The 18,904-nt window shown below is 45.1% G+C and overlaps 3 protein-coding genes across 3 annotated transcripts in view; 2 read left to right on the forward strand and 1 right to left on the reverse strand.

The window, feature by feature from the left end:
- LOC144114000 (uncharacterized) overlaps nt 1-12,998 on the forward strand; it is a 29,457-nt gene extending 16,459 nt beyond the window's left edge. The window contains exons 4-7 of the mRNA XM_077647422.1: nt 9,952-10,175; nt 12,046-12,177; nt 12,365-12,574; nt 12,649-12,998. Coding sequence (XP_077503548.1) covers nt 12,116-12,177; nt 12,365-12,574; nt 12,649-12,805 — 429 coding nt within the window. The 5' untranslated portion in view covers nt 9,952-10,175; nt 12,046-12,115 and the 3' untranslated portion in view covers nt 12,806-12,998. The remainder of the gene's footprint in view (nt 1-9,951; nt 10,176-12,045; nt 12,178-12,364; nt 12,575-12,648) is intronic.
- On the forward strand, nt 632-8,576 carry Alg9 (alpha-1,2-mannosyltransferase Alg9). Its single transcript, XM_077647420.1, has 2 exons — nt 632-2,054; nt 3,472-8,576. The coding sequence occupies exons 1-2, from the start codon at nt 784-786 to the stop codon at nt 3,986-3,988; spliced, it is 1,788 nt and encodes a 595-aa protein (XP_077503546.1). The 5' UTR covers nt 632-783; the 3' UTR covers nt 3,989-8,576.
- A 672-nt stretch (nt 12,999-13,670) lies between the features above and the next one.
- On the reverse strand, nt 13,671-16,962 carry LOC144113999 (uncharacterized). Its single transcript, XM_077647421.1, has 3 exons — nt 16,479-16,962; nt 14,351-14,459; nt 13,671-14,101 (listed from the first exon to the last, which is right to left on the reverse strand). The coding sequence occupies exons 1-3, from the start codon at nt 16,836-16,838 to the stop codon at nt 13,935-13,937; spliced, it is 636 nt and encodes a 211-aa protein (XP_077503547.1). The 5' UTR covers nt 16,839-16,962; the 3' UTR covers nt 13,671-13,934.
- Between the last annotated feature and the right edge of the window lie 1,942 nt (nt 16,963-18,904).

An 18,904-nucleotide genomic window follows, 5' to 3' on the forward strand; every position in this document is an offset into this window, starting at 1 on the left:
TGTTTCCATTCGGCGCTGTAAGATGTCATGTAAAGCGACAAGTATTTTTTTTCAAGCGATGTTTATTGCATCAGGGCATAAAAATTATGAAATGAGAGTAAGCGAGATGAGTAAGCGACAAGGTTTATTGCAGACTTATAATCACAGATGTTACGGAGCCACCATGGAGCTACGTAGCGAGTGACAACTCCGCGCTACTAGAGTGAACTAGAAGATCTAGTTCACTCTAGCGCTAACATCCCCGAGATAATAATAATAATTGGTTTTTTGGGGGAAAGGAAATGGCGCAGTATCTGTCTCATATATCGTTGGACACCTGAACCGCGCCGTAAGGAAAGGGATAAAGGAGGGAGTGAAAGAAGAAAGGAAGTAATAGGCGCCGTAGTGGAGGGCTCCGGAATAATTTCGACCACCTGGGGATCTTTGAGATCGATGGCTACAATTTGTAAACATAACTTGACCTTGAGGAAGGAAAACTGAAACAAACTTGAAATAACAAATTACAAGTTCATAAAAACATGTTTAATAAAATATTAAAATTTTAATTACATTGTTAGTGTTTACTGTGTAGTGGCTGGTTTGTCATCAAAAAAAAAGGTAAAAGTCACTATGGTCACCATTTACAACATTTACGCTCGTACAAATATTGACATCGGCATCGCCTACCGCATCCTCGATGTCTGCTTGTTGTGTGCCTTGTATGCCGACACGAAGGCGAAAATGTTATCTGCACCTGTGCTGAAGTAAACTAGCGCAGAAAGATTACGGTCATCACTTGTTTCGATGGCCCGACAACGACGCAAGGAACCGCGAGACCACCCTCGGAAACTTGCCGCGAAGGCACGGCCAGCTGCAAGTAGTACTTGTGATGACCAGCATGTTGGCCCCTGGGCGCCTGTGCCATACACTGCTTTTAAGGCACTTTTATCGGCTCGGCTGTGTGCAGCAGTGTGGAACAACATCGCTGATTGTGATGAGACCTTCAACTACTGGGAGCCCACGCACTATTTGATGTACGGAAAGGGCCTGCAAACTTGGGAATACTCGCCTAAGTACGCTATTCGATCGTACACTTACCTTTGGCTCCACGCTCTTCCAGGCCTGGTCTATAGCAGCTTACTTCAATCAAACAGGGTTCTTGTGTTTTACTTCATGCGCTGCATCTTGGGCTTTGTATGCGCGCTTTGCGAAGTCTACTTTTACAAAGCAGTGCTTAGGCGCTTCGGGCCTGTGGTTGCCCGTTCGACCCTTGTCCTGCTCTTGTTCAGCACTGGGATGTTTATCTCGTGTACTGCGTACCTTCCAAGCTCGTTTTCCATGTACAGCACGATGGTCGCCTTTGGCGGCTGGTTCCTAGGCGACCACCGAGTGACAGTCTTCGCCACTGCCGTGGGAACCCTGCTAGGCTGGCCGTTCTCCGCAGTACTTAGCTTGCCGGCTGCGTACGACATCGTCTGTGTTAGGCGTAAGCTCGTCCCTTTTTTGGTCTCCTGCGTGGCCTCGCTCGTCGTTGTTTTGCCTGTGCTGGTGACGATCGACACTCATTATTTTGGCCGAACCGTGCTGGCTCCGCTGAACATTGTCATGTACAACGTGTTCAGCAAGCATGGCGCCAACCTGTACGGAGTAGAACCTTGGACGTTCTACATCAAGAACGGAATGCTCAATTTCAATGTCGCCTTTGCAGCTGCTCTGGCGTCGGCTCCGGCAGTGTTGCTTTCGCGCAAGCTGAAGCAGCCGGTGTCTCCGTCGCAAGGCCGCGCTGGCGCCGACTGTCTGCTGGAACTTGCGCCCTTTTACCTCTGGTGCGCAATATTCTTCAGCCAGGCACACAAGGAGGAGCGCTTCCTGTTCCCCGTCTACCCACTTATCTGCCTCTGCGCGGCCATCTGTGGCCGGGCGCTGGAGACCCTGGCTGCCCATTACTCGCGCTCGCTGACGGGTGTCGCACGCCGCGCTGCGTCCGCGGTTGCACAGCATCTCTGGCTCGTCCTGCTGGTTGCCACCACGTTGCTCTCAGTGTCCAGGACTGTGGCTCTGTATCGCAACTTCAGGTGCGAGTCTCATTTCTGACAGCTGTTTTATGACCTCGCTGTGCAAAAGTGCTTGCTAGAATAGAAGCGCGCATGGTTGAGCCACACACTGGACATCCTTGGTTCTTGATATAGCGTGCTCACTGAGGCTGTAAGTGTGCAGTGGGGGTGAGAGCTTTTGGGCTCCCTATAAATGTAAAGTGCAACTGCAGCAGAGACATTCACTTTAGGTTTATTTTAACTGTTAATATCTGGTGATGTTATGCAATATTTTGCCTCATTGTAACTGGTCTGTTGTATTAAGTGCTTCAGCATTGCTCACTCCCTCCCCAGCATTAATATTGGTACATTTGGTGCTGTGCTTCAAGCAATCAGTGATCCTCTTTACTCCATTTAGATTAAAGCAGTGCAAGTGTATCAAGAAAAAATTATGTTGCCCCACAAATCTGCACATCTCTATCCATGAATGCAAACTAGTGTGGGAGAAACCTTACAAGTTCCCATTGTCAAGTATGCACATCATTGCCACGGGTTGATAGTTTACGATGTTGGGCACATCAGCATTTAGCAGAGAGATGTACTTACCATCCCACAATTATTTGCTACCTATGACTGATGTTAACTGAATAAATATTTAGTGAATGAACCAGCATGTGCATCTAGCACTTTGTTTCAGGAATCACTTGCACTATTAGAAAGCATCACAACAAATCTGATTTAGAAGCATTCGTTGCCTCAGCTTCATTTTGTGCCTGCTAGCAGCTGGCTTGTTGTAAAACATACCAGGTAAACACAAAGGTCCTGAGCATAATTCCAAAATAAGTTATATTCTGTGATTTGCACTGAGCATTTGTAGAGCATCCTGCCCCACCATTCTGCCCTACCATGCCATTAGTTGCAAGGTGCATTCTTGCTAGCGCAGGCAAGAAGAAAAAGCAACAAAGCACCAATGCCTGGTTCTCCATGACACACTTTTGTAAGCATACCAGCTTTGATCACAAGCTCATCTGGAGCATCAGCACCTAGCCTGTGCATCGTTAGTTTTCAAGTCTATTTGACCTGCTCGTACATGTGTCAGAATGCCCCTCAATGTAGCAGCTTTTACTCAGTGTTCACTGCTATCGAAACTGAATTGTGGTGTAATAGACGGCAGCGTAATTAACTCATCACATGCTGGAGCACACTGGGTCTCGAACTGCGGTTACCAGGCCAGTATCCTGTCTCGGATGCAGGTGGAATGATTCCTGTAAATGTTTTGTTGGTACTCCTTTAAGTTTTAGTCGACACCATCTTTTGTCATATTTGTTATATTTTCAGAATAGAAATGTGGAACTTTCAACTCAATACTTGCAGTTTAGTTTCGATGTGAATACTAGCATTTTGCTGTGTCATCTGACTACAGACTTGAAACATTCTTTTTTGTTATTTTACATTGCAGAGCACCCATGGAAGTCTACATGGAGCTTGGGCCTCTTGCAAACCTTGCTGCTGACGGGCATGACAACCAGGAGGACATTGTACCATCGACACTTTGCGTGGGGAAAGAGTGGTACCGCTTTCCTTCGTCTTTCTTCTTGCCTCAAAATTGGGAATTGGCCTTCATTGAATCTGAATTTCGCGGCCAGCTTCCCAAGCCGTATGCATCAGGGGCCAATGCTACACGGATTATCCCCACAGACATGAATGACGCTAACAGGGAAGAACAGTCGCGCTATGTGAATTTAAGCTTGTGTGACTACCTGGTTGATACAGATGGCCATGATGTGACTGATCGCGAGCCAGAATACTCTTCCAGTCCAGAATGGGAAGTTGTCTCTTCTGTCAAGTTTCTGGACAGTAGGAGGTCTCCGGTTTATGCAAGAGCCTTTTATGTGCCATTTGTATCGGAACGACTGTGCTCATATGTCAACTACTACCTTCTCAAGCGGAAGAAGACCACTAAAAATAATGCTTAGTTTTTCTCAGTTTACGTAGACCTCTTCTTTATGCAGGAAAAATTTTAAAGGGTACTGAATGTCAGTACTTTGCTTATGCACCTTAAAAAAATTTGCTAGCATGGCTAGGTACCTGACATTTTTGACAGTATAACATTATCGGGGCATAAAACTGCATGCATGTAATTGTGACATTGTTGAGTTGGCATTGTTCTCAAGGATCGTGCAGTTTTAAATGTTAATTAGTAGTAAAAGCCTTTGCATCATGTGTGTACCTTGCACCACGGAGACACTGATGAACTTCTATGCTTTAACTTGATGGAACCTGCAAATCATTGTAATTTAGTGGAAATTTTGTGCATGAGGTCACTTTGAATAAAAAGTTACCTTGTGTAGTATACCAGTAGCAGTGCGTAAAGTGTTATATTATATATAGAAGGTGGACTTTTTGGTTTAAATTAAAAGAAAAACAATGAAACCATGCTGAATGAAATTTTCGAAATTCAGTGTTAACCGAGAAATGTCGGTATATTTGACATGCATGCCCTGGCTAGTTGGGGGGCCGAGTAGGAGTGACACTCAGTCAAAAGAGAAAACTAAAAAAGTTCGGAAGCCAGGGGATTGGGGAGACGGCACACCGTTGGGTTAAGTAGTGCAGTGTGCATTTTGAGGTATTGCTGTGATACCTTGCACGCCTCTGAAGGCTGGGAGGGTCCACATTGTCATCAAGCATCGTGTGCCAGTGTAGCACTGTTCACTGTAATCATCCTCTTATTCCAGTTACTTCGTGAATCAGGTTTGTTCACTGCATCTAAGAATACACGAAACCATGTATAAGCGGCATGAAAAACTGTTGTGTTCTGGCTGCCATGACGGTTAAGTGCCAGTTTCATCACTGTCGTCAATGCATATATCATGTGTCGCCCCACCCTCTCTCTCAACCATGGCTATCCACATTTTGGAGCTCAAGTTCCACTTGCAGCTTTGTCTGTAACGGCTCTATCATTTCACTTCTGGTCCTTCTGAAATAAGCACCAAAAAAGTCTGCCGAATTTTCAAAAACCAAAAAAGTCCAACCCCTAATTATAACAGATTAAGAACCATTTTCTATTAATAGCTCATATGTTATCAAAATGAGCAGGCTTAAACTCATTGTGAAAAGCCAGAAACAGTGTTGTACTTTAAGGGCACTCAACCAAAAATGTGAGAGCCTTATTGTTAAAAAAAAAAAAATTGTGTTGGGCCTGTGCAAATGTTAGTAACTTTGATTCAAGGCTGAAGAATGCCATTGTAGTGTTAAAAACATTTTTTTTTCATTTGTGCAGTTGAAAAATGCAGCCTACATTAAAACTGAGTTCCACCATGGAGGATATGTTACTCACAGGCATGTATCTCATTTCCAAGAAGGCGAGAAATGTATGAAGAACATAATTTGGCTGTGTGCTCTTCTTTCTTTAGACCAAGTCAATGCATACTACTAAATGCGAATGTGTTGCATCAGTGTTGGAGTAACAGCTTGTTTCCACCTGTTGGTCATTCAAATTTTACCCACGCTTCATGTTTGCTTATTTTAACAAGTGTTGGTACAAAGTCTGTACATAATCAGCTGCAGTGTAGCTTACTTTCTAGAGCCTAGAATAACCTTTTGTTCTGTGACTGATGCTAATATGGTTGCTCAAAGTTTGGCTTAGGGCTTTCTTCTATATATTGTTTTATTGTTAGTGGATATTGTCTTGGATGTTCATTTTCTACAATTAAGTGTATACTGCTTGTTTTCAGACACCCCAATGCGAGACACAAAAGGAAGTAAGAATCAATTATTAGGCTTGCTCTTGCCAAGCATAAAGGATAGAATCATTATTTGTGCTTACATTGAGCAAATTATCTTTGTTTTTAAGTTTTGATGCAGCTTGAAACACTTTCGTGATTTAAGAAATTTATAATTAGCCACAGTTAAGCAGTTTGGTCATTATGGATAGCTAAAATGTTTTGTTACAGTAGTCTTTGGGCCAAAGCAGTCACAGTGCTTTGTAATGACCACATTATCATGGTAGTTTTCCCTGCTCTTTCCAGAAAGCATGTTAATTGTTAGAGTAGGCTAAGATTGTCTGTGCTAACTTCAGGTGTTTTCTGTGATGGAAGCTAGTAGCAGATTTTATATGGTACTCGGTGTATAAATAATATTATTCTGATTCTCATGCAGTCTTCCCATTTTTTTTTTTGTAAAAATTTCTGCTATGACAGTTTCACAAACTTATTTAGTGCTCTGGACCTTGCTGTTTCTTTTTTTAAACAGCTGGCTGATTAAAAGACTCCCCCCCAAAAAATTCCTGTGTCTGCTTTAACCTCACCTTCAAAAGGTGTATTACCTGCATTTGTATTAAGTGAATTGACCCTTAATATATGCTGCCACAGTTACAGAGGCCATTGCACATCTGTAGAAGCATTTCGGTAGGTGATCTGCTTTGCCAATTCTAGCAATGACTTCAGCTGATTGCTTTGCAGACTTCAAAGTATGTTCTTAATCAGACAAACGTAATCACAAATTCCTCTTTTGTTTTAATATGTCTGTCTTCTCATGCATACTTCTTTTTCATGCCTTGCTGCTGTGTTTTTAGCCCTCTGGGGTAACAGTGCTAAAAGGGTTTGCTTCTGGGGTAACAGTGCTAAAAGGGTTTTCTTTTAGCAGAAAAGGCAAGAGATGGATGACAGCAGCACTGATGTTATTTATTTCTTGTCTTTGTCAACAAAAGAAAAACACATTTTTTGCATTGTTGCTGCTTATTGTATCAAGACCAACTAGCATGACTTTGAGTGCTGGTAACGTGTGCCTGTTAATTATAGGGCTTAACTTTTTGATCTGAAAATACCAAAGGTGTGTGGACAGTGATCTGAAGTGCAGTGTGCTTCTATATATGCATTCAAGGCTGTGCAACACTTATTAAGGGGTATCTGTTGCATTATAACCTTGGAAAGTCAGCTGAAGTCAAGTCTATGCAGGATGTGACCTGTGTGTTGTTCAGTGCAGCTGTTAGTGCAGCATGCATTTCGCCAAAGACAGAACGAGAGAACAGAACTCACTTTTCATATTTATGTATTAAAAGCAACTACAAAACAAACATCATGGACATGCAACTTGAAATGTCTAAGCCATTTGATCACTCTACAGCACCGTTTGGAAACACCTATTTTTTCTGGGCGAGGGCCATTGACATCCAATTGACATATGTGTCGCCTTTCTGTGCAGTATGCAAGGCCTCCATAGCCTTGTGTGTTTTTTTATCTTTGTGCATGAACAAAATCCTGGTGCCTTCAAATAGCTGGAAACATATAGAGATGCAGCAATATGTGGAGAAATCAGTAACCTTGCTTAATCAATTATAGTACATGCCCCCTTGATTCTAATTCTCAAATATACACATTAAGTCTCGTAACTACGTATTGAAGGGGGTGCCTTAATTAGACAGGTTGAAGGAGTCTGTTGAAGGAATCTGGTTTCCCTGTGCACATAATTTTGTAAAGTGTAAGAACCTGTCAAGTGGGTGACAATGTAAGGGGTAGTGGACAGGTGGCTGGGGTGCATGACAAAAAAAAAAGCTTGTATTAGTGCATGTTCGTAGGCTGTATTACTGCCTTGTGAATGAAGATGGTGGATATGGTGTGAATTCCTCCTTTAGTTCGTGCCTGATTGTTTGTCAACCAATAAAGTGCATGTATAAATGTTAGATTAAGGGTCATGCACTGTTGTTGAATAAGTGATCGTTCACATTTCTCACTGACATAGCTATGCCTGCATATGGCCTCACTGTTTTAGGATGCTACGATTTCATTTAGTACAAAAAATATACACTGGTGTCCTTAAAGTTCTGTGCCGTTCCTGCTTCCTGAAAGAATTCAGTTCAGTTCATTTTATTTACCTTAAAGGCCCCCTTGTATCGGGGGTATTACATAAGGGGTGGGATTTTAATGAAATGAGCAAACAAAACAGCGAATATTATTTAGCACTGAAGGTGATCGGTTACATGTTCTTGAAAAGTAGAGGATGAAGCGATGTTGACGATGTCACGGGGTAGGCCGTTCCAGTCCGTTGCTGCTCGCAAGAAAAATGAAGCAGGTGAAATTGGTGTTCTTAGTGCCATAAAATGATCATATTATCATGTGGCCTTGACATGGGCTTTTTAAATTGTTTACTCATGATTGTTTTATTGGTTTGCTTAAAAGATATGTATCATGTAAACATGTGTGTTGTCTGGTATCAAAACCATTTTTGTGAGTCCAGCATTCGTCCTGTGTTTCTATGTCTTGTAGTCATATCTTCGCATGCTGTTTTCTGCGACGTCCTTTTTCTTTTTTGCCTTTATAAATGCAGTTTTTAGACTGTTCGGCCATTCTTTCTGGCCAACCATACCTGTGGATATTAATATTGAGTGCATTTGCGTGGGCTAGCATTGTGGAAATAGTATGCTGTGCAGCTCTGTGCACACTGCATGTGTGCAAGATTGAAGCATTCCACCATAGATGCACAAATGGTTGGTTTGACCAAAGTCGCTGGTTGTACATAGTCATTCACCAGTTGAGTTCGAGTGATTAAAGTTGACTTCATTCTTTATCTCTGGACTGATGCATTCGTTGGGGCTGATTTGGTGGATCTGTACACTGTAACAGTTTTTCTAGATTTATTACAGATAGTAAGCAGATCAGTATTTCTGTAAGTGATGGTGGCCATGATCACTTACAAAGCAGTATGATTTTGTGTTTTTTCGTGTTGATGTTGTTCCTGTAATTTCATGCTGATGATTTAAAGAAACATGAAAAATGGTATGAAAAGGATAGGCATTGTGGTGTGAGTGGTGTGACTAAAATTGTCTTAGGTCAGAATTGTTAGGTGCATAATGTGGTAAAAATTATACTCTGTTATCATAGGTTCCAGACTGTTATATAAATCTAGAAGGGTCAGTTTTAGCTGGAAAATCAAAATGCCCCCTAATAGTCCATGATATGCGTGCAGATTATACCAAATTTCCACATGCAAACTTTTTTCAAATACATAGTAATGTAGCCGCCGTGGTGGCTGAGTGGTTACAACGCTCGGCTGCCGGCCCGAAAGACGCGGGCTTGATCCTGGCCGTGGCGGTCGAATTTCGATGGAGGCGAAAATCTAGAGGCCTGTATACTGTGCGATGTCAGTGCACGTTAAAGAACCCCAGTTGGTCGAAATTTCCGGAGCCCTTCACTACGGCGTTCCTCATAGCCAGAGTCAATTTGGGACATTAAGCCCTCATAAACCAAACCATAGTAATATAGGTATTTTATTAGCGAAAATAAATGTCACATACAATAGACTCTCATTAAATGAAACTTTAAGGGACCAGAGATTTTTGTTTGAATCATCACAAGTGCACCTTAATATGATCCAAGACTAAATGTGATTTGCTTTATGGACATCTGTGCATGCGAATAGTTCTCTATGCAAACTTATAAGCGAAAGCTTTTAGCACAGCATGAAATGTGGATGAAAGGCGCTGATGTCTTCACTCAACAAACAGTCTCAAACTAGATATGTGCCACCGCAGTGGCTGTGGTACTCGGCTGCTGACCTGAAAAACACGGGTTCGATTCTGGCCACAGCGGTCGCATTTCTGTGGAGGCGAAATGCTAGAGGCCCCCGGGTACTGTGCAGTATGTCAGTGCACGTTAAAGAACCCGAGGTGGTTGAAATTATTCACAGCCCTACACTGCGGCGCCCCCATAGCCTGAGTTTCTTTGGGATATTAAACCCAATAGAACCAAAACCAGACCAAGTGGCTGTATGGTTAAAAAAAAATGTTATCACTTTTGCATTGGTTTCCCAGTGGAGTAAAACCATGTTAATTGGGTTCTCAAAGGATTGGAAAAAAAGGTCCGAATTCTCCAAAGTTCAAATGGCTTAGTGGCTACAAAAAAACCTTCCAGTAAACTGTGTGACGATCTCACATACTGCGCAGGTCCACAAGGGACAGAGTCAAAGAGACACAGTTTGACTCGGAACAAAAACATATTCAACAATTAAGGTGCGGATATAATTCAACGTTCTCGGCGCGCGGGCGAGCGCCTGTGGTGGTCGGTCACGTAAAGTCGGCAACGCCGCGCGAAGCGCAAATTCGGCCCGCCTTCAGCCCGACCGCTTCTGACGCGGCGCAGCAGCTGCGCCTTGATGGATGAATGGAAGGTAGGAAGCGTCCCCTTTGAAACGGGGTTATGGCAGTAGGGCACCATGCTCAGCTTTTTTTTTTCCTCTATTTTCATTTAACTGTGTTGTAAGTTATTAAATTTCGCCATTTTCTTTAAATACGTCTTCCTACACTTTTAACCTTATGTCACCTCCCCGCTTTTGAGACACCAATCTTCCAATCGCTTTTTGCTAATTTCCACCGCAGATTTATTTACATGACTATTGTTATCTCTAAACCCTAGGGCCTCAGTAAGAGTGACTGTGCCTGCATCGACGTCAAGATGGATACCATCACATTTTAGTATGAGATGTTCTATTGTTTCTACAGATTTACCACACACAGCTCTTGTGTTATCTTCTTCGTTAAATTTGCTTTTATAGCTGTGCGTTCTAAGACATCCTGACGTAGCTTCAAAGAGTAAGGCACTGCCTCTTGAGTTATCATAAAACGCTTCCTTCCTGATCTGCTGTTTCCAGTATCAATATAGTTCTACACTATGCTCCTTTGCCATTGAATTTATCCAATTTTTACCTTCCGCATTTTTAACCTGTCGTTTAATGCTGTCTTTCTCTGTCCTCGTGTCTGACATACTTACTGGTTAGCTTCCTAGTTCTTTTCCGCCATCTTGAGTCAACGCTCTTTCTGTATAGGTATTTAAATACCTTAGCTGCCCACCTGTTATCGTCCAATTTCCTCGAGTGTTCTTCGTATAGTATTTTACTCTGAGCTTCCCGTGCTTCGAGCGATACCCAGCCCATATCCCCTTGTACTGCCTCATTTGTGGTTTTCCCGTGGACACCTAATGGTAATCTTCCAACAGCTCTCTGATTTATTTCTAATCCCGACTTAATTTCTGCCCTTAAGCACAGAACCGCATTCCCGAAAGTAAGCCCCGGCACCATTATTCCTTTCCAAATACCTCTCAGTACTTCATACCTGTTGTACCCCCACAGTGCCCTATGTTTCATTATCCTAGCATCTCTTCGCCGTTTTGCTATGAGAGACTGTTCGTGCTTTTCCGTGTACATCTGCCCTTCGTTTACCCATACCCCGAGGTGTTTGTATTCGGCCACTCGGGGTATTTCATGGCCTTGTATTGTAAGCTCCTAATCAGTTGTATCGTTGAAAATCATCACACCGGAGTTAGCTACGCTAAAACTGAAACCTAGACTGTCTCCTTCATCTCCACAGCAATTAACCAGAGTTTGCAAATCTTCCTGGCTATCTGCTAACAGTACGGTATCATCCACATACATTAAACCCGGTAGTCGTTGCTCAACAACCTTCCCGCCTAATCTGTACGACAGATTGTAACCTAGATTGCTTCCTTGTAGCCTTCTTTCCATACTTAACAGATAAAGCATGAACAAGTGAACAGCAGCGGTGATAGAGGACTACCTTGCCTTAATCCTTTGTGTACCTCGACAGTTGTAATACTCTTATTTCCTTCCCATAATATTTAAACTTTATTTTCTCGATATATTTCCTGTAGAAAATCAATGACCTCAGGACCGATACCTTCATCTTTTAAAGGGACTATGCAATAACTTAATTGAGATTACATAATGCAGACGAGAGATAGGCATTTCATCACTCGTCACCCCAACGCAAGAATTTTGAAGCTATCATCAATAACAACGAAGATATAGACGATTAAAAATGACGTTCCTCCTCTCCCCCCTGAACTCGTACACGAGGAGCACCAGACAAAAATAAAACAGCTCTGGGACTGGGCCCCGCCCATGAATACGTCATCCGCTGACGTTCGCTTTGCGGCTTCCGGTTGTCGCTCCTAGCACCCCAGCAGCAGCGTCGGCGGCGTGATTGCGGCGTGCGTCGGGTTTCTTTGCTTGTCGTCTGTTGCAGTTAGCGGTAATGGACCCGGACCTCGAGGCGCAACTGCTCGCTCTTGCGGCCGCGATGGGCATCGAGCCCTATGCGTTCACGCCATACCGGCTGGGACTCGCCCGGGAGCGGCGGAGACGACAACATCCCGTGGTGAGTAACGTATGCGTGATTGCATTTGCATAGTCAGTCATAAGCTTCTATTTCATGCGCCAAGGCAGATAACAGATAATCGCAGCTGTCTTTCACTAAGACCCGTTTCATGTCCGTATAACGCAAACGGTGCAAGACAGGATAGGGCGGACGCACATCGGCTGTTCGTCACATTGTGCATGCGCAGGTGCAGTTGTGGCCATTGCGAGGAAACGACGACGCTTGAAGAACGACTGTGCTGCTGTGGCGTGCCATGGGAAATTAGCGAGCAGGAGGACGGCTGCATTACCCTGCACCCTGTGTTTGACAGCCTGTGCTGTGCCCCACAGGTGCTACAGGCTGTGTTCTTAGAATTCCTGAACGGTGTTGACGGCGAGAGGGACGATGATTTGAATAGGTAGTACGTAGTGGTGTAGCGTCACACGAACAAGTCTGGCTTTATGCCCTGTTGTAACACTTGCTCTTTTTCAGACAATACAGATACGTAGCCTACCGACTCTTCACGCGCTGGATCTGGGGCACGCTGGGCATAGGAAACAGAGTGGTGCTGCCAGCCTGCGTCGTAGCTCGAATTAGGCGCCAGTCCCCATCTGCCAGCTATGTGGGGTTCAGACATCCTCCCCTTTAGTTAAAGATGAATATCGCTTCTCTGTATGCTGACCTCTGAATTTTATCACTGTGCCTGAATGTCAGTGCCATTTATTTTTAAGCTGCCCCAGTATAGAAAATTTTCATTTTCTTCAGGATTCTAGACTGTTTTGTGCCATGTCATGAATAAATGTTCAAGGAACGGCATTTCATTGATGTAAAGTGCCAAAATATTGGGCGCCTCTCGCAGGACGGGTATTGTTTGCTTTGTAAGCAGGTGGGAGTGCTGATGCTCTGACATGTTTCAATTGCAATTGAAGAGCAACATCTTTTTCCTTCACCTTCATGGAAATGCGGCCAGGATTTGATTCCGCTTCCTGGTGTGCAGTGTTCAAAACCCTTAGCCACCACTGTGAGGGGTTGCCTTCAAACTGATGTTATCTATTTAATGAGGAAACATGAGGCAAGCAAGATTTATCTTGTAGTTGCTTTCAGCTGTAAAATTATTTGTGACTAATTTGCAGCTAGGTATAGCTAGAGTTGTAGTATGCATAAATCATCCACAGGGGGGAGTAGCATGGTTCCTTCGAGGTGTTCTCAGTGTAGGCACATAACTCAACTGTAAGCTTTCAAAACACTTTATTTATATGAATCTCATCCACAAGTGGGAGTACCTGGTCCTGTTGAGCTGTGTTCTCAGTGGCACACAGCTACATAACTATAGGCTTTCACAACACTTTATTTCAGCCACTGTCATGGCTGCTGCCCAATGTATGTACACCCTCTTGCAAGCTGTCACACCTCAGCATCTCCTGTTTTGTTTTGACAAGAAATGGTCTGTGCCTTCGTGCCACGGATCTCCCCGGAGAACACTCGGACCGAAAGAATGGACTATGCGGCAGATGTACCCAACAGACGCACATTTAATACACCCTACGTGATACAAACTCTAGCACACAAAACTAACACAAAACACAGACTATCAATACACACGACCCGGGAACACTGTTACTAGCGTCTACTACTAGCATTCTACTGTTAGCGGTCGGCGTTCGTGCTCACTGTTGGCTCGGTGCGGATGCGGCGTTACATGGGTCCAGTAGTCAGCATCGAGGTGGCATTCGACGTGCTCAGGCTGGCGTCGCTGAGGAAATGGTCGGCAGTGGTGTTCAGGCACCACGAGACCTGAACCTGGTAGGCAGTAGTAAGAGTGCCTCAGTGTGCGTATTGCCTTGCTTGCAGACAAATTTCTCCACTGGAGCCTCCTGGAGGGCACACGGATCAGTCTGGGTCCCGGCTGAAACCAGCACCTTAAGGCCCAGGGATACCTGTGTAGCTACCACAGTGCAAAACAATTATTACTGCATACTATACAAATCAGCTATACAAATAAAACACGTTGCCCTAATTGGTGCATTGCATCAAGGAAGATAACACCAGCCAAAAGCAGACGCACATAGCTCTCCTGTGAGCGCCTTGTTTTGGCTGGTATTATTTTCCCTAAAAGCTGTACAGATATGTATAAAGTACTGGAATACTTTAGCTCAACAAAGTGCTTGCTTTGTTGACATTTTTTTTTACTTACCAACAGACTGGCACTCCCTTGTTCTTTCGCTTGCACAGAGGCTCTCCTTCCTGGTCTGTGTTGCCACTGTGAGTCTGGCAGCAGAACAGGTGCAAGTGTGCGCTGGTTCCTAAAGGAAGGCACATGCAAACAGAATATTTATACTCTTGTGAAGCAAGCACGGGTACAATGAAGCGGACATCATTCACCTCCAGGAGGTTGCAAAACCATTCGATTCAAAATATTTTAACAGGAACTGTGAATTCCTACTGAACACTGCCCAGACAAAGACAAGTTCTCCTGGCGAAACATTGGCTGAACATAGTAAGGCTTCCCCCACAACCTCCTTTTTGTTTTTATGTTTTCATGAATTCCATCTTTCAGCCCTTTCACTACTTTTAATAGAGGTGTCTGTTGTTAAAGTAAACAATAGTTGGGAAAATCAAATGATAGCTCATAAAGGTTACATTAGCCACTGGCACAAAAAACATTTTGCTTGCAAGTTTATGTACCATACGCAACACGAGTTCTCATCAGGCTAGTGTGAGGTGGAGCAAGAGTAGTTGACTGCACTGCATGCCATGGCTGTAGGATGCTGCCGAGCTGGAAAAAAAAAATGATTTTTCAAACAACCAGTAATTTCTAGATGGTTCTTTTCCTTCGGAGGGGATCAGGAGCCTTTCCAAACGTGATGAATTCGGCGGTGTTTGAAGGAGACGATTGATTAATGCAGAAGATGAAACAAGGAAATATATTTACATAAATGTACATGTGCAAAGTGAGTTCCAGAAGCTGAGTCACACAGACAGTCAAAACTAACTAAAAGAATGGAATGTTCACAGAGAACAAGACCTTAAAGACCCACGAGTTAAAGCCTAGGTACTTGTAGAATTGCGTTCCATTGCGCGAGGCCTCTAGCTAAACTAGACAAGACTGACTTCTAATGCATTGGCTTGCGTTTTTGTAGGTTTCGCAAACAGCAAAGTTAGGGTGGGCATATTTCGAGGCTTCGAAACCAATCTAGGTAGCCACAGTCCCTGAAGGTTGGGTGCAACCTTCAATGAAAACACACTGAAAACCTTCTACCCGCGGGAGTTCTTGCTCTTATCGCGTGATGTTTTTTTTTTCCTTTCCCACCGTGCCTGCGCGTCGCCTCTCGAAGGATGAGTTTTTTTTCTTTTTTTTCAGCTAACTGGCAGGACCACTAACTTGCTAGCTAGTTGAGGGAATGTCAGACGGCGGAGGCCCGCTATGCTTTGGCGCCATCAAGAATGCCATCGGTAGAAAGGGCCCTCTGCGGAACACAATGCAGTTCGCATACTTCCGTAGAAGCGCCTGTTCCCGGCTCACACAATGTTTTCTTGGTGCGCTGGTTCGGCCGTCGCAGCGATGCCATAAAGCGGACAGTGACTCCTGAGCCGTCGTTAATGTTTGCGGGGGACGCGTGGGTGGGGAGCCCGGTGCGTTACTGGGAGCTCTCCGCGTCGGCCGGAGGCCCACAGGGGACTCGAGCTAAAGGAATTTGAGGGAATACGTTAATGAAGCGCGGCCTTACACCACCCAACGTATGAGCATCACACTGACAGCATACACGCCTCTCGATAATTAAGGAGCCCAGTAGTGATAGTTATTAACTATTCGATTAATGTTAACTATGCAGCCTGCTAGTTAAGACGTCTCAGCTGTATATTCTGACGTACTACACCGCTGACAATGTTATGCCATAAAAAGCGTTCTGCTAAGTCAAAAAGTCTATTTTTAAAAATTGTGTAAAGTCTAAGGGTGAAACACCTTGCATATATACTGAGCCTGGCTGTCGAATAATGTTGGAGACCCGGCTGCGGGATTGAAAAAGTGCGCTACCCGACTTACGAACACAATGGACATACGGTATTACGGTCGTAAAACGAAGGTGAGGGGGAAGGAAGGTCGGGACCGAGTCTGCATGTCGAAGCAGCAGCCGAATGTGAACCGCAGCAGCACGTAGCCTACAGGCCAGGGCCCTCCGCGACAGTTAACGCTTCGAATTCGTCCTGTGCTCTAAGTAAATGTGTCACCTTTTTTCAATCCGCGTAGATAAAATTGCCATCCATCGCAGAGCATATCGTGTGCATACGCTCATACCGATCGCTGTAAGCTGGAAACTCACCTTCCCGGTGGGAAGAAACAGTGTCGGTAGGGGCTTCGGTCGAAGCTTCAGGCGCTTGACGTTCATGCCCGAGAGTCGAACGAGCGCTGGGTTATAGTAGTAAGCGTCAGGTGCGGAGTGTCGACCGCAAACGGTGAGACGTCGGCGGGCGTGCGACGCTGGCAGTCCGATGCGTTCCATCCAGGCAGCTCGCTCACGCACGCCTCTAGGAATAACATGCCTGAGTTCAACACCTCGCCAGTCAGCGGGTTTGCAGCCGACGACACAGCAAGGCGTATTCATCTCGGGCGGACTAGAAGACACTGCGAGTGGCTCCGGAACTCCCGACAGAAGGAGGCGGCAGAGGAAAATTGAAACCATATGCGCGAAGGCAGTGACCTCGCTCGCGCTTGCCCGAGAGGGTCACGCGGCGGCACGAGCAGACATTTCACGGCTACCGGAAGTGTGCCCGTTACGTCGTGGCTGCCGTGGCTCCAGCGAATGACAGCGTGTGGTGGCCTGCTGACGTCATGGGTATAGTGACGTCTTTTTTCACAATTTTAGTTTCAAAATCGGTCACTACGAGCTCAACAATCGGCCCGCGAATTTAAAAAAAAACGCGGTTTTTAAAAATTCATAATAAATTGCCGGCTCAGTTCCGAAGACTCATACTTGGTGTGAATGCTTCTTAGCGTCATTTCTAAGCATTGGAAACATTTACAAGCGACTTTTTATTCATTTCATAGTCTCTTTAAGGAAAGGAAATTACGCCTGGCTCGCATATCTCTGTGGACACCCGAACCGCGCCGTAAGGGAAGCAATATTTCCGACGCGCGGTGCTGACTACAACGATAATACTACGACGCCGACATCTTTTCGACCGAACGAGCTGCATACGCTGTCGCGTAATAATGGTGGGGCGGCAGTTCGCAAGCGGCGACCGGAGCGGCTCGCCGGGCAAGATAACGAGAAGTATAGAGAGGAGCGATAGCCTCGAGGCGCATCCGGGGTCCCGCAAAAGGCGGAGATAGCCGCCTTCCGAGAACGCGCAGCGTACCGTCACACTCGCTCACCCTCCGAAAAAATGTTCTCAACATTTGAGGTGCTTTGAGTTGCCTCTCAGAAGTGCGATGGATCCGTAAGCACTCTTTCCGTGTACATAGCATTTTCGCACAGCACCACGCTCCGGCAGTCACAACTGGGCATATCACAGAGCAGCACTGAACTTGCACAGATAAACGCATGAAACCCAGCGTCCAAGTCTCTCCCTTTAGTCCAAACTGGACGACATAAGTATTACCATATTTACAAAGGAGCTTCCACTTTCAGCGCGATCATGGCACAACAAAACAAACAAAAAAAGGGGGATGGAATAGCGCAAAGAAGCCAAGAATGTTATAGAACAGTGCATGGTCTCCTGCAAAGGTACTACTACTGGCGCTCGGCTGCCGACCCGAAAGAGGCGGGTTTGAACCCGACCGCGGCGGCCGAATTTCGATGGAGGCGAAATGCTAGAGGCCCGTGTACTATGTGATGTCAGTACACGTTAAATATTCCCAGGTGGTCGAAATTTCAGGAGCCCTTCACTAAGGCGTCCCTCATAGCCTGAGTCGCTTTGGGACGTTAAACCCCAATAAACCAAGCCAAAGGTACTACTTCGCGGAAACAGACACAACTGGCAACTCCAGTGCCTTAGCTCAGGAACATGAACATTGTTATTAGTTGCAATATAATACAGAGCCTAACATTTCCCAACTCCACTTGGTAGATGTAATTAGTCCGATTTAGCTTCCTGCTTTCTTAGTTGGTATTGGCATTCACGAGTAGTACCGGGTAGGTCTGTGCATCTTTGTGCGCTTTGGGACTCCGCGGTGTTCGTGGCAGGGGCCTCCATATATGTGTTGCCTGCGCGGCAGCATTGCGCTCTTCGTCTTCCAACAATGCATGAAATAGATCAGGTGGCACATCCTGCCATAACCCCTGGCGCCTGCCGGACAAATGCAGGCGAGGACAATTCCTGCGAACTATCTGCACGCTCCGTCTGTGTGCCGTCCCCATCTAAATCTTGGCTTCCATATCTCGCTCATTTGGTGAACGCTGATCTGGTGCCAACTTGAGGCAATTTGCATGCATCGTGATCACGCGCGTCGGTTCACGTCTCAGATTTTGAAAGATACTGGAGAAAGCTTCTCGACAACCTGAAATGGTCCTCTCCGCTTCGTCTGAAGCTTCACTGGGCTGGTTTTGGTCCCTGCCGTATAGGAGGAAGAATGGCGTGCCGCCCATGCTTTCGTGCGCTGCAAAACAATTTTATGCAAACATCGCATAGGGGAGTCACAAGTCCCGGTCGCGCGAGACAAAGTGTGACAGGAACCCGGTCACGGTTTGGTTTAGTCGCTCCACAGTGCCTTTGCAAGCAGGATGGTATGGTGTCTGCTTATTTATCT

Source organism: Amblyomma americanum, chromosome 1 (assembly GCF_052857255.1).
Source record: "Amblyomma americanum isolate KBUSLIRL-KWMA chromosome 1, ASM5285725v1, whole genome shotgun sequence".
Taxonomy (NCBI): domain Eukaryota; kingdom Metazoa; phylum Arthropoda; class Arachnida; order Ixodida; family Ixodidae; genus Amblyomma; species Amblyomma americanum.